The 24606-nt window shown below is 50.7% G+C and overlaps 1 protein-coding gene across 5 annotated transcripts in view; it reads right to left on the bottom strand.

Annotated features, from left to right (window-relative positions):
- OTOG (otogelin) overlaps positions 1 to 24606 on the bottom strand; it is a 102563-nt gene that overhangs the window by 39007 nt on the left and 38950 nt on the right. For all 5 annotated transcript variants that reach the window (XM_045371561.2, XM_045371560.2, XM_045371562.2 and 2 more), the window contains 12 exons: positions 22697 to 22804; positions 17675 to 17813; positions 15903 to 16037; positions 15473 to 15619; positions 15063 to 15182; positions 13062 to 13178; positions 12209 to 12365; positions 9541 to 9567; positions 6866 to 7033; positions 3120 to 3398; positions 829 to 946; positions 35 to 114 (listed from right to left, as the gene is read on the bottom strand). In XM_045371561.2, coding sequence (XP_045227496.2) covers positions 35 to 114; positions 829 to 946; positions 3120 to 3398; positions 6866 to 7033; positions 9541 to 9567; positions 12209 to 12365; positions 13062 to 13178; positions 15063 to 15182; positions 15473 to 15619; positions 15903 to 16037; positions 17675 to 17813; positions 22697 to 22804 — 1595 coding nt within the window. The remainder of the gene's footprint in view (positions 1 to 34; positions 115 to 828; positions 947 to 3119; positions 3399 to 6865; positions 7034 to 9540; positions 9568 to 12208; positions 12366 to 13061; positions 13179 to 15062; positions 15183 to 15472; positions 15620 to 15902; positions 16038 to 17674; positions 17814 to 22696; positions 22805 to 24606) is intronic.

Consider the following 24606-nt stretch of genomic DNA (forward strand, 5'->3'; position numbering starts at 1 on the left):
TCTGAGGGAAGGACGAGAAGTCCGGGCCACTTACAGTCCTCCAAGTAGACACATCTCTGTGTGACTTCATCCAGGACCTTGGGGGCAGGACACACAGGGACACAGCCTTCTACCCTGAGGACAGAGCAGGGAGCAGGTTAGTGGCCTGGAATACAGGGAGAGCCACCTCTTTTTCCCTCGACTGAGCACAGGCCTTATCCTTTCTTATGACACGCATGTGTGCACACATGTGCTTATTACATGTAGACACACATGACCCTCCTTAGAGATGCTGTCACACATGTACAGGAGCACACACACCCAGTATGTATGCAGCACACTCCTGCACACTTCTACCCCTCAGACCGAGAGGGAAACACACACACAAGCAAGGTACACTTCTGCACACACTCATGTACATGTTCACATGTGTCTCGGCCTGGGCACATTCTCACGTGGTCTCATGTACCCCCTCCATCCTTGCAGGACACCTAAATTTTTACACATACATGCAAACACACCCACAGAGACTCCCACAAACATCAGTGAATACGCCCTCACACATGCACACAGCTGCACACAACACCTGCATACATGCAACTGTGTACAATGAATGCATAGTTGTAGTAGTACACACACAAACACACACAAGGCTCTGCTGCACGCACATCATGCACAAATAGATACTCACATATGCTCACATATGTGCATATATGGAAAGACAGTCATCCTGGTACACACATCCCCATACACTCAACATGTGAAACACTCATACACAAGTGTATGTGAGTGCACACACACACTGGTGCACGCACCTTGACTCCATGCCCACGGCCCCTGACATCTCACCTGGGTACATCCCGGCAGCTGGCTGCCCATGGGTCCCGGCAGGTTTGGAAGCAGGAGCTGGCACAGGCATCATAGCGCCACTCGCAGACGGGATAGGCAGCCCCCGAGGGCTTGGCATCTAGAAAGTGAGATGGGGTAGCAACTCTGGGTCAGGTGAAGACACAGAGGAAGTCCCAGAGCTTAGCCCTGTCGCCCCATTCTGTGGAGGGGATAAATGGAGCCATGCAGGGAAAGTGAATGGGGAAAAAACCACGCTAAGGAGAAACTGTGTTCACCGTGGTTGGTGTGAGTGCCTGGGGTATCCTGGGGACGGGGCTCTGGGAACTGAATGCAGGACTGAGGACAGGGAAGGATTGAGGACAGGGAAGGACTGAGGACAGGGAAGGACTGAGGACAGGGAAGCTCTGGCCCTGGCAGTTGGAGTGAGGCTTCGAAAGGTGGCCAAAGAAGAGGCCTGGACCCCTGATCTCTCCCTTGGGATGCCCTGCCACCCACCCTGCCCCTCTGGGACCTTGGTGCCCAGGCTCTCCCCGCATCCCAGGACACAGTAACCTCCTCCTTGCCCTGCCTCTAGCAGAGCTATTGTAGACCTCCATGGAGGCAAGAGGCCCTCCTTTGCGGGGTGAGGGAAGGCACTGGGGGATCCCTTCCCCTCTAGCCCAAGGCCTTCCTCGGCACCTGGCCCCCGAGAGCTTGCAAGGGAGGTGCTTTTCCCCAGGCTCAGCCCTCTCTGTTCCCAGAGGGCCCCCTGAAGAGCCTCTTAGGGTCTGAGGGTGCAGGTCGTTAGAGCACCGCCCTCACTGCCCCTGCAGCTGGGCTAACTCTTAAACAGCACTGGGTGCTACCCGAAATATCTCACACGGATTTACTCATTCAACCTTACCATCGTCCTATGAGGTAGGTGCTATTATTACCCCCACTTTAGAGAAGAGGAAACCCAGGCACAGATGATGCTGGGAAAATGACAGGTTTTCAGAGGAGATGTTCTCAAAAGAGGCCCTGTGACTAGCACCTTGACAAATGAGGGAAAAGTCTGCAGCCTATGGGGGGCTTGGAGGCAGACAAGTAGACCCCAGGCTACCTCGGCACAAGTGACCAGTTTCTGAACACACAGCCTGAGCAGGGAGGTGTGGGTAGGCTCCGAAGCAGGCTCCAGGGAGCAGCCCCCACCAGCAGCTCCTCCAGATGCCCTAACCTGAACACTGCTGCCAGCTGTGAAGAAACCTGCTTTTCCAAAAGCCTGGAGAGTGTAACTTACATTTGGGGAGCACCTACTATGTGCCAGGCCCTGGGCAAAGCCCACGAGACACAGCCAGTCCTCACAGCACACTTAGACAAATATCCCCATTCCACAGGTGAAGAAACCAAGTCAAGGAGATAGGGGTTCTCCTCCAAGTGTCTAGGACCGGGGTCAGGATTTGAACCCAAGGCTGTCCAGCTTCAAAGTCTGGGCTCATGCCCCAGTGTCTTCCAGAAAGGGACACAAATATTCCCATCATGAGCAAGTCTTGTCATCATGGCCGGTGATAAACCTGTCCCACGTCAAGTTCAAGGGCGGACTCGCTAACCGCTGAAGGGAAGAATGAGCTCACCCAGCCTTGGCTTGGGTGGGGTGGGTGATGAAATGAGGAGGCTGGCTGAAAACACATTTCCATATGTGTACATGCAAATGGATCCATCCACAGACACAAGTACCCCCAAGCCCCATGCAAGACAGAGAAAACAGTAAAGAAACTCCAGGGTTTAGGCAGAGAACAATATTTTGGGGACAGACACAGCTGGCAGGGCAGGCCCTGGACCCCCTTGGCCTCGGTGGAAGTTCGGGGAGTCACCCCACCCCTGTCCAGGGGCTTGGGCCTTCCATTCAGAGATGAGGCTGCTGGTCCCCAGACCTATCCCCCTTGTGACAGTCCTTGAACTCATGGGGCAGGCATGTGACCCCAACAGCAAGAAAACTGAGCCAGCGGCTACGCGTGCTGCAGCCAGAATCACACCTCCCCTCACTTCCACAAAGGCTGCTATATTTTTAGACCGTGTAAATGGCCTGTGGCAGCAGGCAGGACCCAGGACATTGGCTGGACCCCAAGCACACTGTCCGTGGCTCCCTAGGCCGTTAACATGGAGGCCGGGCCACCTCTCGTGTCAGGGTGGCACCCATGTGGCCCCCTGTGCCAAGAGAAGGAGGATTCTGCCTCTTAGGGGCAATTGGAAGGGTGAGGTGGGGACAGGGTGGGAAGAGCAGTGGACTGAGAGGGCCAAGGGGCCGAGGGCAATGGCAGGGGGTCACCTACCCAGAAGGCGGAAGAGCGTGCCCCGGCGGAACACCTCTGTGTGTTCGTACAGCCGCAGGGCCAGCACCGGGCCCGATGCACAGAGGAAGGAGCTGGGCTTGGCCAGGGACTCCAGGGCCACCAGGCCTGCCTGCCATGTGCCCCGGTGCAGCAAGAAGGAGGCATGCTGTTGGAAGGCGTCACGGCCCTGCCACTTAGCCAGCTCCAGAGACCCGTTGGCTGTGACGTGAAGGAAGAAGTTGGGTCTGTCTGCTGCCTCCAGGGATACCACATCTGGGTCTGCAGAGAACCACACGGAGAGGGTCAGTGCAGGCAGAAGTCCAGACTGGTGGGCTGCGGGGACAGCATCCTGGCACACATCTGCTCTCTCAACAACTCTGGACGGCAGCACGCCTGAAGACCAGCGGGCCTTGCCGCCTACGCCGGCCCCCGGCCCACCTACTCTGTCTGCCAGCTGTCCCTCTGCTCACACTGTCTCTGCCTGAGGGCGAGTGGAGGCTTAGAGATACCCCAACTGCTGAGCCTTGGGAAGGTAACTGAACTATCTCCTTCTGTCCCCCTTGCACCCCTCTTTCCATTCTTCCCTCCTTCTGCAAACATGTTTGAGTGCCCTCAATGTGCCAGGCACCATTCTAGATACCCAGGATCCAGCAGCGAATACAACAGAGGCAGCTGCCCTGATGGTTGCATTGCATTGGACATGTGGGGCAGGCTGGGGGTTGGTGATTTGTCAGGCTATAGGGTCCCCGGCTTGGTCTTGCTTCTCACAGGATCCCAGAGGGCCAGCATTGGCAGCCCTTCGTCCAACTCACAGATAGGGAGAGAGTCCCAGAGAGAGCTTGCCTAGAGACCCAAAGCTCGTCTCTGTCCTCCCTCTCCGGTCTCCATAACTGCCCAGTTCTAGGGCATGCGGCTTGATGCCCAGTGGGCAGTTTCCCCTGCACAGGGCCTTATGGGTCTCCTCAAGTCCCAAATCCACAAGCAGGCGCAGGGGGTGAGCACGGGGCCGGAATTCCAGCTTACCACCCTGGCTGTGATGTGGGCAAGCACATTCATGCCTGGGCTGTTGGAGGGATCATCAATGAGGTGTGTGTGAAGCACCTGGCACAGCATGGTGCTGGGCGGGTGCATCTTCAGCCCCTCCCATGTGTCCCCTGTGTCCCCAGGAGGGACGACAGTGTCCCTGTTACACCTCCCTGGGCAGCTGCGAGAAGATGGCAGGTAACGGAGACAGGCTTCATTATTCATGTTAATAATCACAGCTGCTGTTTACACATGACTTACTACGTGCCAGGCACTGTGCTGAGCAAGCCATTTGCCTGCAGGTTATAAAATTCCTACGAGAACCCTGTGAAGTGAAAAATTCCCTCATTCAGCAGCAAATATTTACTGAGTACCTGCTGTGGGCCAGGCCATGTTCTAGGCACTGAGGCCACAACAGGGAGCAAAATGATGAAAATTCTTGCCCTCATGGAGCTTGCCATCCTGGCAGCTGTGGGGTGGGGAGAGAATACATTGCTGTGAGAGGTTAAAAGGTGGTGATATTACTATTCCCACTTTACAGAGGAGGGAAGAGAGGCCCAGAGTCACACTGACAGTGGATGAGGGAGGCAGGGCTGGACGCAGGCAGGCCGAGGCCAGAGCTCAGCATCTTCACCGCCACAGGGCCAGCCCCACCCATGGGATGCAGGCGCCGGCATGGGCAGCCCAGCGTGGTAGGGCACTGAGTGCTAGCCCCAGCCTGCTCTACGGGATGCGTGACCTCAGGCAAGTCACTTCTCCTCCCTGGGCCTTGGCTTCCTCCTTCATGAAGACAGGGTTGACCTGGATCAAGGCTTCTCCACTGTTTTCCCTGCTGTCCTCTTAACAGGGCAGAGACCTTGAGGTGCAGAGTCCGGGGCTGTACTGTAAATATTCGATTGACTTCGCCTGCCATCCTCTGTATTTCTTCTTTAATGCCTCGGTTTGGAAGGCAGTATGGCAGAGGAGTTTGAATGAAAGACTCTGGAGCCAAACGGCTGGCACCTGTCACTAACAAGCACTGCGCCCTAGGTAAATCACCTAACCTCTCCGGGCCTCAGCTCCCTCATCTGTAGATTGGGAAAATAATAGTCCCTACCTCCTAAGATTGTCATGAGGATTAAATGAGTTGCTACACATGAAGCACTTAGAACGGTGCCGATACATGAGAAGTCCTACAGAAGGGCAACATATGATTATTAATAAATAAGTAACCTCCCCCCCAAAAAAATCTTCAGGTAACACTAGCACCCCAGGGACCTCTGTCAGGCTGTGGTGGTGACTCCCCAGAGTGGGAAGCCTGGGCCTCGGTGACTGCTGAGTCCTCCCCTCCGTGACATTTCCTGCTCTCCACTTCTTCGCATAACCATCTTTCCATCCTTTAAGGGACACCTCCTCCATGCAGCCACCCTAGGTCCCACCTGGAAGGCACCTTTCCTTGGCTGCCCAGGACCCTGGGTACAGCCCAGGAGAAGCAGTATGGGATGGGAGAGGGAGGAGCTTGGGTCCCCACTGGGCCCATGAGACCCACGCCTGACTCTGAGATGGAGCCTGGACTGGAGTGCCTCTGGGATCCTGCCCCCAGTGACATCCTCTAAAGCCAGGTGACTCCAGGGACCTGCTTAGCATGCCCATAAACCTAGTGGAAAGGCAACACCCCCTCTGGACTACACATAACCTACTAGACTAACATACTGGATGGAGAACAGAAAAGCCTCACTAAGCAGATGGCCTGCCACATCTGGAAGGTGGTGACACCTTTGTCAGGCAGGAACGCACGGATCTGGGGATCAGAAATGTGTAGGGAGGAAGTGCTGTCTTTGGGGGTGGTGCTTCTGGCTCTCCTGTGGCCCAGTCCCTGATTCCTCACTCCCAGGCTTTCTTATGCAGCTACATGATTCTGCCAGGTACCACCTACCTCCCCCAGGCTCACACCGCCATGAACATCACCTACAGCTAGGGATGTTGGCCATGCCTGGGGCTGGGCAGGAGCCAGGATGTCCCCTCCCCTCCTCAAAGCCCTTCCATGGCTCCCCATTGCCCTCAGGATAAAGTCCCAACTCCTGAGCTTAGCTTACTAAGTAAGTAAGAAGTTTCCCTTCCAGACTCCTTCTTGCTCTCAGGGGAACACCCTGTATTTTAAGAAGCCTCTCCTGACTCTAAGACTGAGTTGGGGGCCCCTCCCCAGTGTTCTCACAGGTGCTGTGACTGCCTTTGGGCATGTCTGTCTCCCTGATGGGACTGTGGGCTTCTGATGCGCAGGGACTGTGTCTCTTGTATCCCTGATTTCCCAGTACCCGGCTCTGTGCTTGGCATGGGATTAGGGTTCAGTGAAAGGGAGAGAGGCAAGAAGAGACATTGAGAGAGAAAGGGAAGAGAGGAGGGAAGAAGGGAGAGATGGGGGGAGGGTGAGAGCGGAAGGAGGAAGGAGGAGGAGGAGCATGAGGAGGGACAGCTGCTGCTTGGCTTTTCTGGAACAGCTATTGCATACAGCAAGGTATAGAGGCACACCTGGGCCTTGGCTGCCCTGGAGGTTAGGGGAGCAGATGGAGAGTGTCTGCAGAGAAGAAGCTGACCTAGAAGAAACATCTCAACTGGGAGAGGGGCACTTGTCAGAGCCCCCATTTCCCCTGCCACTACAGATATTTAGGGCCTCAGCACTCACCCCTCCTCCAGCACCCTCCTCCCTCCCAGAAGAGCTGGAGTGGGACTGAGGTGGGCCTTACCGTGGGCCTTGGCCTTGTACAGAGCAGCTGTCAGCAGGAAGCTCACAATGTCCCCTGGCGCCACATCCTTTGTCCTCACTAGAACTATGTCTTCGCCCACCGCCTTCATGGCCACCAGGGCACCACCGGCTGCCAAGCTGGAGAGCTGATAGGGGCCCTTACCTAGCACTGGAGAGAAGAGGCCCCGTGAGCAGCCTGGCCCCCCTGCCTGCCCACTTCCCATACCTCCTGCCCCACCCCTTGGCAGCAGTGGGGTGGGAGAGCAAGCTACCAAGGAGGAACTCTTGATGGCGTCCTTCATCCCAGAGCTCAGGGACCTTGATGACCCTGAGAAGGAAGGGACAGGATTCCCAGGCTGCCAGCCCCTGAAAGGAACTGACCCACTGCACAGTGCCTGAATCACTTCACAGAGAGCCAGGGAAGAAGGCCACCCACAGGGAGCACCTGGGCCCCCCAGTGTCTCTCCACAGCCTTCCCACTGCCTGAAACTTCACCATTACAGCCACTGCTCTATTCAAGGTGCCCTCGGGAAGAAGACAGCAGACCAGGTTTCTGCCCACCCCAGGCCTGAGGGACGATAAACATGTTAGTGTTTATCTAATTATTTCAAACACGTATCACTTTTGAGTCTTTATCATTCCTGTGGTTGTCAGTATAGGTTGGCACAGAACATGGGCTTCCTGGACAATCACCTTGTAGGGATCTTCCTGCCTCTGCTGTGTCCCCGCTCTCCAATGCCTCCTCCCTACGGCTGCTGAGCTGCCCTCCCAGCCATGCCCCCTGCTGGGGTGCACCAGTGACTCTCCATGGCCCTCAGGACACAATCTAAAGAGCCCAGCTTGAATTCAGAAGCCCTTCAGCTCTCAGCCCCTGCCCACCTCCCCACTCCCCCCACGCCCTGGCTCCTGCCATGCTGAACTTCTCTTGCTCTTTCTGGAAGGAGCAGTGGTGTTATTTCCCAGCTCACATCTCATCACACCGTTCCACCCACTCAGAGTAGTCCTCCCCGTTTTGTGCCTGGCAAACGCCTACTCAACCTCTGTGGCCCAGCTCAAATGTCACCTCTTTGTGACGCTCTCCCTGCACCCTCTCCTGCCACACGGCAAATGTTGTCCCTCCTCCTCTGTGTCCCACCAGCTCTTAGAGCATGGCACATACTAGTTACAGCTCTTCGGATGAGGATCTGGATGGGAGGTCCACATCTGTCACCCCCACTAGACAAGCAGTGCTGTGCTGGCAAATGGCTAACAACGAGCTCTCAAACAAACAAACAAAAAAAAGTGGTTTGTAGGTTTTCGGATTTCCATGGCGTAAACACTCCCACGAGGGGTCAACTGGAAACTACCAACTGAATGAGGAGTTAGGAACACAATGGGTGCTAGAGAGGCGGCGTGAGCCCGCTCCGCACACCGCTGTGGCAGGACTCAGGGACCAATGACTTCCCAGCACCCAGCGGGCCAGGACCAGACCAAATGCTAGTAGAAGAACGGAGCAAGGATGGGTGAGTGGGTGGGTGGGTAGGTGGAAGATGCTAGAAACAGCTTGTCCTTTGCCAGTTACTGCCACCCAAAATGCCACGGAAGAGAGAAAACGGAGCAGCTTCATCTTGCTGAAATGTCTTGCCTGATGTCAGACAGATCCTGTCTCTCCCAGGGACCACAGATCCCCCATTGCAGGCTCATCCCTTTACCAGTTGAAGTTCTGGGGCCATCAAGAGCCCCTGGGCACTAGTATTTTGGCAGAACTGCAGTCCTGTGGATGCTCATGCTACACCCTGGTCTGGGCCTCATCTCACAGGTCCCCAGATGGTATCCTGTCTCCAGTCTCTCTCTTCCACTTCACCCACCACGCTCAAGCCAAAATCTCATAATGCAGGCAACTGAGGACAAAGCCCTGGGCCTCTGCCCACATAGGCCTGCTCCTGGCAGCACAGTCCCTGGAGGTGGGTCGGGGAGTGGAAGTCAAAGGCGAACAGCACGGAGGACCAGATGAGCATTTCACTCTGCCAAGGTCTGACCCTGGCCCAACTGGATGAAGTTCAGTGCTAAAAACTACTCCTGGGCAGCCCTTCTCTATCCCACCTACCCAATCCTGGTGATTAAATTGATGAATTGGCTCTAAACTGGACATTAACCTCCCCTGGGTCTTTGGTTATGACCTGTGTTTGCACCCTCGTTAATCTAAATGTCAGAGCGTCTGCCGGAATCCTGCGACCTTGGTTGAGTTTGAAGATGAATGTGTCGGGCCACATGTTTTGTTCCACTCATACTCAGAAAGGGCAGTTTGTGTCTGCTTTTGCCAAAAGCAAATCTTCGGGGAACCCAAGGTGATGTTCTGTGGCTCTGATGAGCTAGATTATGAAGGTGGAGGAGCTGGCGAGTTGGTGGGAATGGGGTTTTTCCTTCCTGGTGGGGCTGCCCTGCCGAGCACAGTCCCTGGGAGCCGGCCTGCCTGGGCCCGGGACAGGGGCTGCAGGAACTGCTGAGGACAGAGGTGCAGGATACCCCTGGGCCCTGCACTGTCAGGGCTCTCTCTGCATGATGGGGGCCCTCCCAGCCCAGGTCAGGGCTCTTCCAGGGCCAGCAGCACCTTGGGATGGCTGATGCTGTGTGGCATCAGGACAGGGCTGGCAGTGCCTGGGCCCCTTAGACTCTGCGTGGGGAGGAGGGTCTTACCTTTGTTAAAGAAGTCACAGTCATACGCTGAAAGAGAGAGAACAGGGACGTCCTGAGAGCCAGCCCAGAGCCTGGAACAGACAGACAGAGCCAAGGCCCCCAGCATCCCAGCCTCCCTTCTTCCCCAAGTGCTGGGCCTGGCCTGCCTCCCACATGTCAAGATTTGGGGATGGTCATGGATGCAAATGTCTTAAGTGAAGTAAATAGAATGGCTCCTCTCTGGGCCGACAGCATGAGGCTCAAAGACTGGCCCACAGTAGGCACCTCAGCGATGTGTCAGGTAAATGAACAAATGAATGAATGTTGGAAAGAAGCAGGTGTATTTTGTGTGGTGCCAAAGAGCAGGATTAGAACCAAGGGGTGGGAGTTTTAATCAGAAATGTTGCAGAAGGCCCCCAGAGGGATGCAAGCACAAGACGGAGGTTGGTCTTCCAAGAGCCTTGGGTGGGAAGGGGACCAGGAGCCCCCAGCATCACCGGCTTCTTCAAGCCGCTTGCACTGCAGAGGCGCTTCCACCAGCCAAGCTGTAAGAAGCTCCTGCAAGCGTGGGCTCAGCGCGCCCTCTAGTGGTCATCTCCAGCACCACACCCTGTTCCCCGGCCCCTCAGCTGCAGATGTTCAGTCCACTGGGGAGTGCCCGGGACCTTGCGGGAGACCCCTAAAGCCAGCAGCAAAGCCATGAAGAGCCAGGCAGATAGACCTGGGATAAAGCTTAGGAGCAGCATGCTTCACACGTAGGCATGGTCTGAAGAGAGCCACCGACTCACTCCACACCCCAGACCACAAGGTCAATGCATCTGGGGTCACCCTCCAGAAAGAGCACGTAGAGTCAGGAGACAGGCCCGCCGTGTGGCTGCGGGCACGTGCCTGCCTCTCCCTCCATCTGCAGACTCAGAAGGCTGAACCAGAAAATTAGAAAATTGCCAAGTTTCTGGTTTCCAGGGTGTACCCAGTCAAGGAGTGGTAGCCAACAAGAGTCATTAAAAAGCCAGCTCTCTAGAGTTAGACCTGAGTTCAAATCCCACGTCCCTCACTCATCAACTGTGCATACTGAACCAAGTCACTTAACGTCAGTGAAATTTAGTGCCCTCCTCTAAGGTGGGACGGCTACTGGCATCTGCCCCATAGATCTGCCAGGGCCTGGACCAGAGTAAGGCAAAGTGCTCATCTTGGATGTGAAATTTAACGGGCTACCAAAAATCTCAGTAATCAAGATAAATACTATTTTAATGCAATATTTTAAGACATCAAAATTAATGCAAAAAAAACCATGATAAATAAAATATCAAAATTTAAAAATAAAGACAAGATCATTAACAGTCTCCCACTGAGTCTCCCACTGAGCCAGAGTAGAGACTGAGACCAAAGGAAACATTAATACTATTGAGCCTTTGAAAGTTTGTTCACCACAGTATTTTTGCAGCAATTTTTATTTTACAGAAATATTACATCAAAATATTATTTCTCTTGATTACTGCATTTTTGGTGCCCCCTCAAACCTTGTACCCCAGGTAAGCACCTCAATCACCTCCCCCTAGTCTTGAATATTAAATGAAGTAATGCACATAGGCACAAGGCCTGGCACGCAGTGGACCCTCAGCAAGTGTGCTTCTGCTCCACCTTCTTCCTTTGGCATCTTGCCTGCAGGCGTCAGGGCTCAGGACATGTCAGTACCCAGGTGTCCATGAAAAAATGACAACCTCCGCATTAGCATAGGTCACTGTGCCAAGTGCTGTACACACAATGCCTTGTTTAAACCTCACAGCACCCTACAAGGTAGATGCAGCTATCTTCACCCCTCTATTACAGGTGAAGAGACTCCCAGGCCAACTCGGTGGAGCTGGGTGTGAACTCAATCAGTCTGACCCCAGAGAACAAGGCTGTGTAATGGCCATCACACCCCAAGGCGCGGTGCTTGCACCAGGAAAATCCTTTGGTGTGCGCGAATAAATAAAAAATAAGAAATGAAGAATTTAGCCTTCTTTATGTTTTCTTTCACCTTTTAAATATTAATTTTTAAATATGTCTACGTATTTTACATGAAGAGTATATCTATGGATGCATATCTATGTATGCATATGTATGTGCACAAAATGATTTTACTTGATGGGGTATGCAATGAAAAGCATTTGCAGACCACCAATGCTCTGAATAAACTGATCATCTGTGCTGCCTCTTATGGGACCTGCGAATCTCAGCTGACAAAGGACTTCTATATTCATCACCCCATTTGGTCCTCAGAGTCAACCTGGGGGCAGGCCTATTCCTGTTTCTCAGACGAGAAAATTGAGCCCCAGAGAGGTTGGGTGACTTGTTTGAAGTCACACAGCTTACAAGTGGTAGCTCTGGGTCTAGGCTCCTGACTCTTCTAACAAAGTGGCTATGAGCACGGGTTCGCATTGGACTCTCTAGGGATGAACCTTGGCTCCACCACTAACCTTCAGCAGGTTACTTGATCTCTCTCTCTAAGCTGTTTCTTCAACTAAAATAGGAAATACATAGCCCTGTTTCAAAGGGTAGTTGTAAGAATTCAATGAATAACATGCCCAAAGCAGTTGGTGCTTGGTACATTCTAAGTACTCAGTAAATGCTAGACAGACTGCCAGTACCCCTAAGGTATGCCCACAGGGGACACTCTGTCCCTCGGGTGATTGTCTGGGACACTCACGGCAGAGGCGGGGGGTTCGCCAGTCAACAGCCACCCCGTGCTGGCAACACTGGTGGGCATAAGCAGAGACGCTGGCACAGAAGCACTCACAGTCACCACCCTGGCTGCAGCCACATGTGTCCGTCAGGCAGTTTGAGTAAAACCAAGTGACATCAACCTGGAGAAGGTCAGAAGTCAGAGGTCAAAGGACAGATCCCAAATGTCAGATCCGCAGCTTGTTAGCTGATGGCTACCAGCACCAACATGAAGGGACCACAGGACAGGGTGAGTTGTCCTGTCTCATGAGATGTGAAGGGAGAAGTACAAGGAAACGAGAACTCCATGGTCCAGGCAGATGCCCACTTTTGAGAACTAAGCTCTCTTCTCTCCTGAGTCTGGCCTGTTTGATCCAGGAGCCGAGAGTGGCTGAACAGGGGTAGAGCCTGAACTGCCTAGCCAGGGCCAGAGACAGCCAAGGCCAATCTGACGGCAGCCTTCAAGGCTTGCAGGGTGCCATGCAATGCTGAGCCCCAGCCTCCTCTGCATGCACCGAAGCAGAACAGGCAATAGGTGGTGCCTCAGCATGAGGGCTTTGGGTCCACCATTTAGAAGAACTTCATGATAAGGAGGAAGGGCCAGATCAAGATGAGCTTGAAAAGGGCACAAGCTCTGTTTGCCTGGTTGTCTGTGCCTGGTCATCTGGGGAAATATGACGGACTCATCTGAGCCGACTGGAGGCAGTGGAACAGCAGAGGCAGATCTTCTCTGGAGATTTGAGCTGTCTCCTCTGAGACATGGGGGAGTCTGAGAGCTGAAGGGATCCCAGGAAGGTGGAGGGGGTGCTCGGGAGGAGCCGAGGCTGGGGTCCACTCACCACAGGGTGGCAGATCTCAAACACCTCACTGAGCAGGATGCTGCACTCCTTCTTGGCAAATGGTTCTCGGAGAGGATTCAGGACACATGTATCCCGAGGATCGAGGGTGTCTGGGCACTGAGGGGCAAAGGCAGGGCTGTTGACCTCCCTATTTGCCAAATGCCTGTTGCCTGACATGACACATAGATTTTAGGGTGGCCGCCATGATCCTTGCCTCCTGATATTCATGTTCTTGTAAAATCCCCTTCCCTTGAGTGTAGAAGGGACCTATGCCTTGCCTCAAACCAACAGAATATGGCTCAGGTGATGGGATGGACATGGCCATGTGTATGTGATCACACAATTCCCAACATGAGATCCCAGAGCCCATCTTGCTGGAGTCTCTCCCTTGCTGGCTGTGAGGAAGCAAGCAGCCATGCTGGGGGACCCCACATGGATGGAAGTGTCAGTGGTCTCTTGTTGCTGAGGGTGGTCTCTGGCCAAAAGCTGGCCCCAAAATAATGGAACCTTTAGTCCTACAGTTGCAAGGAGCTGAATGTAATCAACAACCATGTGAGCAGGTGAGGATGCAGTTCCTTCCCCAGTGGAGCCTCCAGATGAGAGCCCAGCCCTGACTGACACCCTGATTGCAGCCTTGTGAGACACTAAGCAGGGAACCAAGTCAGGCCGTGTCCTAACTTCCTGGCCCACAGAAACTGAAATAATACATGAGTGTTGTTTAATGCCACTAGGTCTCATAAAATTGTTACATAGCAGTAGATAACTAATACAGATGTGTCCGATGTCTGCTGAATCTCTTTCCTTAGACTACATTTTCACTAGAGAACCCCATGGTATGCCGAATAGGATTAGCAAGAGAGAAATATGATGTGTATGGGGGTGTGGGGACAATAAGGGTTAGTCACCCACTGAGCTTCTCTAAAATGGGGGTGTGTTAGGGTGCACTTTTCAGAGGCTGTGGGAACAGCCTTGTCCCACCTCAGGATTTCAGAGTCTGTGAAAACAGCCCTGTCCCACCTGGAACAGTTGAGCTCCAGGACATGCCCAACTGCTCCCCCTACCCCAGTCTACATAAGCTCATCTCCGTGTACTTCCCAGCAGGGCATTAAGATCACTAAGTCTAGGAAAGGCAAATATATAACACTCACATCACCACTCTCCCCTGCTGCTCTCATGGCAGACATAAATAATCGATCACAGTCCTCCTTCCAGCTGAGCTTGACACAGATCTTGGATGTTTCTCAATATAGCTCCCAAGCAGCCTCTTTTGACCAATCAGAGTTGTCACATGAAGTGAAATCTATTCATCACCTCTCTCTTGGCCCAGTCCCCTCTCTTTGCAGAGGATTGCAGAGATGGGATGTACTCAAGGTCACCCAGAAAGTCAATAGATGACCCAACAAGAACCCAGGTCTCCTGCTCTCAACTCGGAGCTGTTTCCCCCACAGCTCACAGATTGACAGCCTCAGTTGGACATCTCTCAGATTGTCCCTTGGGGCAGACCCCCTCATTTCTATCTATGCTAGTGTTGCCCTTCCTCTCAGAGATCTTATCTCTGATATGTTCATCTATTTAAGCATGGCCCAAACTTTAAGTGCCAGCACCAGTCTCATCTCCTTCAGGAAGACTTCCCTGATTGCCTCAACCCTCCTCAGTCTCTCTTGGTCTCTTCTCTGTGTCAGACCTAGTTCCAGGCACCGGGGGGCATCATGATGAGTGACCATCTCTCCTGGGACAGACTTTATCACCTGCTCAACCTTCCACCACCCTGCCAGGGCTTGGTCCAGGGTAGGGTGGGCAGCTGGATTTGTGAGACAAGATGATGCATGATCTTTGGGCCATAGGACAGAGTCTAGGGTTAGGGATGCAGTCAGAGGCTGAGAGAATATTGCAGGAGAAACCTCACACCAGCATCCCTCTTCCCTGACCTGGGGCCAGGTTCAGTGCTGGCAGTGCCCATCTGAGTGAGGGGCATAAGCCAGCCTGGAGGAGAGGCTTTACCTCAACTGCAACCCAACTGCTGCCAAACTCCTGGGGGTTAGTTAGCTCTAGGTTCTCCGGGGTCCTCATCTCATTGATGGTTTTTAAGTCAAAGTTCCCACAGAGGCCTGCCAGCTGGCCCTGAAAAGAGAGAGGACACCATGGTCAGTTGCAGGCATGCCAGGGGTGAGCCACAGGCAGAGGGATCCCCATGAGCCCAGGAGTCTATCATGGACCTAGAAGTCACTGCTGAGGTCACAGTTTGAAGAGGGATGGAGCAATGTCAGAGGAGAAGGGGCCCAGAGCAGGGTGGAGGAGAGAACAGAGGCATGCTCTTCTTGGCTCCTCAGAGAGGGTACAGCTCACCCAAGGACACCCAGGGCTTGGCTCAGCCCCAAGCAGGAGCAGAGGGTCACTGTTCATGTAAGTACCTGCCACTGAGGCCCAGCCTGGATGTGCACTGTGGTTCTCTGGTCCCACAAGAGGGTGATGTGTTCCCGTGGGAAATGCACCAGTGTGAAAAATCCCACTCGCCATGTGTGGACCTCCTGCTTGTCATCCAGGAAGCTCTCTGGACTCTAGAGGGACAGAGATGGTCACTCCTGAGCCCAAGTGCCTCCCAGTGCCCAGGTCAGCTATGCCTGCAGCCAGGACCTCACCAATGCCTCTGCCTCCCTCATACCCTGCCATTGGCCTCTGTGTTCCCGACCCTGGCCAAGAGGAATTCAGTCTGGGCTCCTAACTCAGTGGCTCTCCAAGAGAAACTGCTGTGGTAAGGAAGCCAGTCCTCAGCCCTCTTCTGCCCCAACCCCTGGTAACCTGTAAATTGTCTACACAACCTTCACAGGCACTGGGCCTTACAGGATTTCCAGAGTCATCATCAAAGACAATGAGTGAGCTCCCAACGTTGATGGAAATAAATTTCCTGCAGATCATGCCGGAGCTGTAGCAGTTCACATTCTCTACAATCACAGAGAAGCTGACATCTGACATGCTCTGAGGAGAGAATAAGCGAGTCCAATAAAACAAGGGAGAAAAGAGATCCTGCCGAGAGGTACAGAGGTAGAGGAACACGCACTCCGGAGCGGCTTTCAATCTACTTCTACTTTGTGTTTGCTGAGCTGTGTGACTTTGGGCAACTTCTGTTCTCTGAAGCTGTTCTGGTTTTGGATGCCTAGTGTAGTGCTTAACATGTAGTGACTCCCCAAAATATCTGACGAATTTATGTATTAACAAATATACAATAGGGATGATTGTGTTGATAGGGTATGGGGAAGAGGCACTGTCTCACATACATCCTTGATGCTAGTGTAAGCTTTTTAAGGGGAATTTGCTGGCATCGAATATTTTAAATGTACATAGCTTTTTATACAGCAATTCCACTGCCAAGAACCTGGGGATACATCCACACAGGTATTCACTGCAGCATTTAAATATTGGAGACAACCTAAATGTCCATCGATGGGGAAAAAATAAAACAAACTAGAGGGCGGTATTCTGTAGAATTCTACACAGCTGTTCAAAAGAAAAAAGTGTGTACAAACTATATGAAATCAAGTCCAAGGTATCCTATTAAGGGAAAAAAGCACATTGTAGAATCCTATTCACATAAACTAAACAAACTGTGTGTGTGTGTGTGTGTGTGTGTGCGTGTGTGTGTGTGTCCATGTCTCACAGAAAAATGGTCTTGCAGGATTCATCCCCGACTGGAGTGGTTATTCAACAGGAGACAGGAACAGAAGAAATGGGAAGGGGAATATTTGTTTTTAATATACACTGCAGTAACCTTTAGAACTTTTTAAATAAAATGAGGTCAATAATCTTTATCTCGTGGGGATTTACTGCAGTTATGTGAAAGACCCCAGTACAGTGCCTGCCCTGTAGATAGGATTCCTTCCATAAAAGGTTTTGGCATTGTTATTATTATATGTTATTTTTATTATTGATGTCACTCTTATAAGATGAGATAGGCTATTAGCAAAACCAAGGTCCCCTGGGTGTGTCTGTGACACTCCTCCACCATGGCAGTGCCCCTTCCTCCTGGGGTAGGGATCCTGCCTTCACTGTGCCCCCAACATCACCAGTTTTCTTCCTCCAGGTGAGCTGAAAATTATAACCTGTGACTCCTTTAAGCACACCAACTCTCCAGTCAGATTTCTTGGTCAAACTTGACTCCAGCTCTACCACTGACTGATGGGGGACCTTGGGCAAGTTACCTGACTTCCCTTAGCCTGAATTGTTACATCTATACCATGGGATCCATAAACTTTACCTTGCAGAGCTGCTGTGATATTTAAGTGAAATAATCCACAAAATATGGCCCAATAGACCCCTAGGTATATAATAAAAGCTCAAAAAGCATTGGCTCTTGCTATTATAGACAGAAAAAAGCACTGGGACCCAATACAGCAAGATTATAACAGTGAGCAGACCGGCAGTGTGGTACCTCGGGACTGGTGAACTCCATCCAGCCTTGAGCTTGCATCTCAGCACTTCTTCTAGTCTCTAGACAGCCCCAACTCAGGGCTTAGATTCCCAACCACCCAATTCTGCATCGGACTGGAGTCCAGAGCACCACGGTGCCCTGACAGGTCTGCATGGAGCCAGCTGGGCAGAAACATCTGGGAACTCACCTTGACCAGGTGCACTTTGCATGCCCCCACGAAGTCAAACGGGAGCCCATCAAATGTGCGGTAATGTCGGTCGCCATAGGCAGTGCAGGTGGAGGCGCAAGGGTGGAGGGTGCACTGGAATGAGCCCCGCTGGCACACACTGAAACACACAGGCCCAGACCAGCTCGTAGAGCACACCCACCCCATACCTGAATACTCATGACAGAGCCATGGCCTATCGAATGCACGCGCACTGTCTCCCTTGGCAAAGGGGTCAACAAACACCAACCTATAACAGGAGTCTCAAGGGCAAGATTGTGATTTCATGCAGGAGACACCAGGGCTCAGAGAGGTTACAAGACACAGCCAATAAGTAATGGACCTGATATTTAACCCAGATCTATTTAACTCCAAAGTCCATACTCCCTTTACCGCTCCGTTCATTCACTTACCAATTCATTCAACAAATATTAGGTGCCTACCATACCCCAGGCATTATTCCAAAATTTTGTGATACATCAATGAATAAAACAGCAAAAAAAGAAAACCGTCTGCCTCTGGGAATGTTTATTCTAGAGGAAGAAGAGATACACTAAATAAAAAGTAATAAGGCAGTGCGAGTATGTACTATAGTGCATTAGAAGGCAATGAGTGTTATGCGAGAGCAGGATACAGGTCACTGGGAATGTGGGTGGAGTGGGTTACAATTTTAAATAGGGTGGTTGGGGCACATGTGAGTAGAGATGTAAAGGAGGTGACAGAGTTAGTTTCATGGGCATCTGGAAGAAGGTTGTTCCAAACAAAGGATACAGCCTCTCCAAAGGCTCTGGGGAACACTTGGGAGACAACATGGCTAAAATGGAGAGTGTACGGGCAAGAGAGTAGAAGAGGAATTCAGAGGGGCAATGGAGGGTCAGGTGACATGGGTCCAATAGGGCCACTATAGGAAGGTTAGCTCCTGCTAGGAATGGGAGCAGGGGGTGGGCATTGGAAGACTTGATCATGGGAATGACACTATGTGATTTATGTTCCACTCTGGCTACCGTACTGAGCCTAAGCTCAAGGGGGTCAAGGGGAAGCAGAAAGACCAGTTGAGTGGCTACTGCAGCACATCAGGGAAGAGATGATGGCAGCCTGGAGTAGGGTAACAGCAGTGGAGAGACTGAGAAGTTGTCAGATTCTGGGTGTATTATGAAGGTAAAACCAAAGGGATTTGTGGACAGGTTGGATATAGGTAGTGAGAGACAAGACACGAGGTTGACTCCAGCTTTTTTTGGCCTGAGCAACTAGAAGAACGAAGTCTTCATCAACTCAGATAGGGGAGGCTGAGGGAGAAGCAGGTTTGAAGGGGAAGATCAGATGTGCTGTTCTGGATATGTTAAGTTGAGACCTCCATTAGACATACATATGGTGATGTCAAGTAGGCAGTTGGATGTGTGAACCTAGAGTTGAGAAGCATGGATTGGACTACAGGTAGAAATCTGGTAGTCCTCTGCCTATGGATGGGCCTTGTAGCCATGAGATTGGGTGAGTTCACTAAGAGAGTGAGTATAAATACAGAGGAGGAGAGTTCCCTTGGGTTGCTCCAATATCAAGATGTTGGAGAAGAGGAAGAACCAATGAAGGAAGCTGAGAAGGAACAGGAAGAGAGGTCAGAGAAAAAGCAAGAGGAGGTAGTGTCCCAAAAGCCACACGAATGAAAGTATCAAGAAGGAGGGAATAATGGACAAGTGATCAACTGTGTCAAATGTTGCCCACGGGTCTAGGAAGGTGAGGACTGAGAAAAGAAAACTGGATATGGCAATATGGAAGTTACTGGTGACCTTAGTAGGAATAGTTTCGATGGAATGATGGAGAAAATGCCTGACTGAAAGGGCTTAAAGGGGAATGGGAGAACAGGAAGTTGAAGCAGCAAGTATAGAAAAAGTGTTCAGGGAGTTTTGCAATAAAAGGCGAGCAGAGAAATGGAGCAGTTTCTAGGAGGTTGGAATTTTTTCAAACAATATATTTTTATGCAATAGGGATGAGCCAGTAGAGAATGTAAATTGCTTATATGGGAGAAAAGAGGGAGAGATGCTGCAGTGATGCCCTTGGGTGGGCAAGTGAGGAGCTAGGACCCAGAGGACAAGGGAAGAAATTGGCTTTAGATAGGAACACGGACACTTAGTTCATCTGTTGTACAGGCAAAATACTTGGGTATAGAGCTTGGAAAGTTCTCTTCTCATGGCTTTAATTTTCTCAGGGAAATAGGAAGCAGGATCATCAGCTGAGAATGAGAGGGAAGGAGGTGTCAGGGCTTTAAGGAGAGAAGAGAAGGAGTGGAATAGTTATCTAGCGGGATGAAAGAGCAAAGGAGACCCAGGAAATACAGTCCGAGAGCCCATCAGCTTTAAGGGCCTTTTCCACCCTTCTGAGCCCATGAATTTAAAATGAGAGCTGGCAGTGGGGTTTTGCGCATCCCTCCAGTCACATTCAGCTGCATGGATGCAGGTACAAAGGAAGTAAAGGTGTGGATGTCACCAGGGTTGTGGTTTTGCCAAACAAGTAGGGCAAAGCAGGAGGAGGAAGAGAAGTGGGGCTGCATTCAAGGAAGTAATATGGTTCCGGACCACAGGTTGAGGTAAAAGGGAAGGGGAGACATTGAGGGGGTGAGAGGCAGCAGAGAGGTGGTAGGGACCATGGATGAGAAATCCCTGTGGGGTTGCAGGATTGAGGGAGTCAGAGAGGGAGTGGAGTAGAAAGACAGAAGGTGAGGTGAGACTCACTGGGATATGGGCTGGGTGAGTTGTTGGGAATGGCAACATCTACAAGATGACCCCTCACTCCACTAGGATGGAGAAAGATCTTTGCAAGAGAGGATGAAGAATCTGAGATGTCGGAAGATACTAGAAGCACCTCTAAATGGATACCAAAATCTCCAAGAAGTAAGGAAGGAGTAGAGTTGGCAAGAGTCACAGAGCTCAGTGCCAAAATATTTGGAAGTAAAGGGGCATGACCCTGGGCTCCGTGTCTGACAGCAACAATGAGGGGTAGGCTTTCTCCAATCACGTGCCATAGACACACTCAGTCATGCACTGAGTCCATGCGGCTTCCTAAGTATGTGTATCCATCCTGTCATTCACCTACCTACATGACCTACGACTCAGCCATAAATGCATAAATGCTGGAAATACTCCCACTGTGGCTGACCATGCTGCAGACCATGGCGACATGGAACGCAGAGCTGGGAAGAGATGGGCAGCCGGGCTCCCTCCTGGTAAAGAGATCACAGCAAATGCTCAAGTCACACCAGCGCAACACATCTCCAGCACCCACCTCCCCATGGGAGAGCAGCTGGAATCTGGGCCACAGTGGCAGGTCCTTCGAGAGCAAATGTCGAGGTTTGTCCGTGTATTAGGAGGTAGAACTTTTACAACTGAGTTAAAAAGTAAAAACTTGCCCGTCTATCTCCTAGTTTTCCATGGAAGAGAGGACACCCATCCTATGGCCAGTCAGCCTCTCCTATGAAGGCATATGCCTCTTCGAGTCAGGGTTCCAAATTCTAAATAATCCCAGCTCTTCGGCCTTGGCTCCAGACTCCTCACCACCTCTGCCTTGGTTCTGATTTATGAGCACAATGCACTCACAGGAGAGGATTCAATGTAACTCAGCTATCCCCTGCCTGAGGGTGAGGGTGCTGCTACAGTGTCTGGAGTCTAGTGAAGTGATGGAAGCGAATCCATCTCAGGGCCTGAGCACCCCTGGGCAAATCCAGGCCAGCCATCCCCAGTCTCTCACCTGATGTGCCTGGCATACCTGGTCTGCTCTGGCTCACCACAGTCACAAAATCCCAAGAAAAAAAAAACGAGCACACAGCCTGTGCAGAGGTCTGTGTCTTAACATTATACCCAGGGACTTCTGGGGTCAGACAGCCAGGGCTCCGACCCTACAAGTGCCCTCTGATGTATCTGAGGAAACCAGTCTTGGAGCAGATGGGCTTGACCGTGACCCTGCTTCTAACACAGAAAGAAACACTATGGCCTTCCTCTAGGCCAGAGGAACAGGGTGGTTTCAATCCCAGCACGGGACAGGGACTGGGGGCCATGCTCCAGCTACCCAGATGGGTCTCTGAGATAGAACCTCTCTGAGCTTCTCTGCTGGGCCCTGGAGTTCCAGTGCCAGGGGCTTCCTGCTCACCTCAGGCCACCCCTAGCTGGTTCTCGAAATTGGAACAGTGACTGGTTTTACTCTCCAGCATCAGGGCACATTTATAATTTCTCATCCCCTCCCCCAGCATTCTCTCTATCAGAAAGCTGAGTCTATCTACTGCCTACCCACCGCTGTGTGTCCCAGAACAGGCCCTGCAGAACCAGCCCCGAGTCTGTTTCCATAGAATCCAATCCAGGTGCACACAATCCCACATACACATACTTACATTACTAAACAAATACCCTCACACATACTTTCATACACAAGACTGTATCTATTCACAAGCAAACACAATGCATACTTACATAGATATTTACACTTACATGTGAATACAAATACGTATAGCCATTTTACACATATAGCCACACTTTTCACATACATGTGCACACATTTTTAAATGCCTCCATATGCACAAAAGTATATATAAACACACCTGTCTACATATACAAATTTCTAATTGTATATATTCACTGACATATTGAGTTTGTGAATGCCCGTCTTTTTATATACATCCATGCACATGCATGTTCACATATGCACATATGCATTTTGGATTTGCACTCACACTCATATGTTCATATAAATATGCGAACAAATTGTCATGGTTACAAATATGCATGTATACACATTCACATACATGACTGAGCAAACATATTTATGTAAAAACAAAAATATTCCTTTGTATGCATATACTCCTATGTGTACACAAACCCCTATACCACACACAACACACAAACACACAACATGAATACAAACATAACGAAAGGGGAATGCTAGACTATACTCTTGATCATGCACCCATATCCATGCCCCCTCCCAGCAAAAAAGCAAAGCCTGCTTGGGACCCTCACTTACCAGGTATGGCAAGGAGACATCACCTGGTCCCCAGGGAAATACTCCTTCCCCTTCCAAGTGCAGGGGCACTCCTCTGGCAGGAAACATGCATCCCCGTGTCTGAGCAGACTGTAGGGACACAGTAAGCAGGCGGTCAGGAGAGCTCCCTGCCCATAGCTGCCATCTGTGGAGGACCCTGCCTCAACCTGGATGCTCGGAGGTGGCTTCCAGCATTTACCCTAGAAGAGACTGACTGTGTATTCACTGCCCATCCTGCTGCTGCCCAGTGAGGTTCAGAGGGACCTCAGTAATTGGAAAAACCAGTAACGGACTAGGTCCAGCCTGAAAGTCTCTGTCATCCATCAAGAAGCGAGGTTTATCTCTACCAGCCATAGCCCTAGTGGCCAAGTGGATGCCAGCTGATCCTTAGGCACTAGTTGTATACTAATGAACAGGCCATGGATATGGGTGCTGACCCTCCTACCCAGGTTGTTCATGGAGCTCTCAGATCACAGGCCCCAAAGCTTCAGCACTGCCATCTTCTAGTCTGGTTTCCATGAAATCTGACCACTCCCAGGCCGGAGCCAAGGATGCCTCAGGGCATTTATTAAAGCTCTCAGGCCACAGCATCATGCTAGATCCAGGCATCAACAGGATACAGCCTGGGGCAGGGCTAAGAACACAAACTTTGACAATAAATAATTTTTCATTCAAATCCAGGATCTACCTGAAACAAGTTACTTAACCTTCCTATTTTATTTTTCAAAAGAATACAAGCACATGGGTTAAGGAGGTAAAAAGAAAGGGTGCTATAGGCATTATACTGAAAGGAGTCCCTTGTTAGTCGCTCCTGTATCCAGATTTTCTGCCTGGAGGCACTTTCTGGACTACAGTACAGGATGATGGAATCCAAGCACAGCACGATGTCTCACTGAGAAGAGCAGACAGAAAATGGGGTTCAGGGCTTCTGAAGTGGCCAGAACGTCCAGGTCAGGATATACAATGGAAGGGATTAAAATCAAAGTTCTAAATTAGAAATGCAAGAGCAAACTAAATCCAAAGTAAGTAGTAAAATAAATGAAGATAAGAGTAGAAATTAGTGAAATAGAAAACAGAACAATAGAGACAAATCAATGAAACCAGATGCTGGTTCTTTGAAAAGACCAATAAAATTGACAAACTCCTGTGTAAACTGAATGATAAAAAGAGGGACAGGAATACTCAAATTACCAATATCTAGAACAAACAGGAGACAATGCTACAGACTCTACAGATAGTAAAGGGAAAATAAGAAAATATTATGTACAATGTTAAGTGAATAAATTTGACAACTTAGATGGGATGGGCAAATTCCTTAAAAGACGCAAACTATAAATATTCAGCCAAGAAGGAACAGGTAAACTGAATTAGCCCAATACCTTGAAAGAAATTCAGTTTGAAGTTAAAAATCTTCCAAGACTGGTAAATTCCACCAGGCATTTAAGGAAGAAATAAATACAAGTTTTAAACAAACTCTTCCAAAAACTGAAAAGGAAAGCATACTTCCCAACTCATTTTCTAAGACCAGCGTTAATCTGATAACAAAATCAGACAAAAACATTGCAAGTATGGAAAACCACAGACCATAGAATATTAAATAACACATCAGTCACAACTGGGGTTTATTCCAGGAATGTAAGACTGGTTTAAGACTTTAAAAATCAACCAATGTAATTTGCCACATTTATAAAATAAAGGGAAAATATCCTATGATATTCCAATAAATAAAATCAATTGACAGGCTTGGTGAGGTAGCTCATGCTTATAATCCCAACACTTTGGGAGGCCAAGGTGGGAGAATTATTTGAGGCCAGGAGTTCAAGACCATCCTGGCCAACATGGTGAACCCCCTTCTCTACTAAAAATACAAAAATTAGCCAGACGTGATGGCC

The sequence above is a fragment of the Macaca fascicularis genome, chromosome 14, assembly GCF_037993035.2.
Source record: "Macaca fascicularis isolate 582-1 chromosome 14, T2T-MFA8v1.1".
Lineage (NCBI taxonomy): Eukaryota > Metazoa > Chordata > Mammalia > Primates > Cercopithecidae > Macaca > Macaca fascicularis.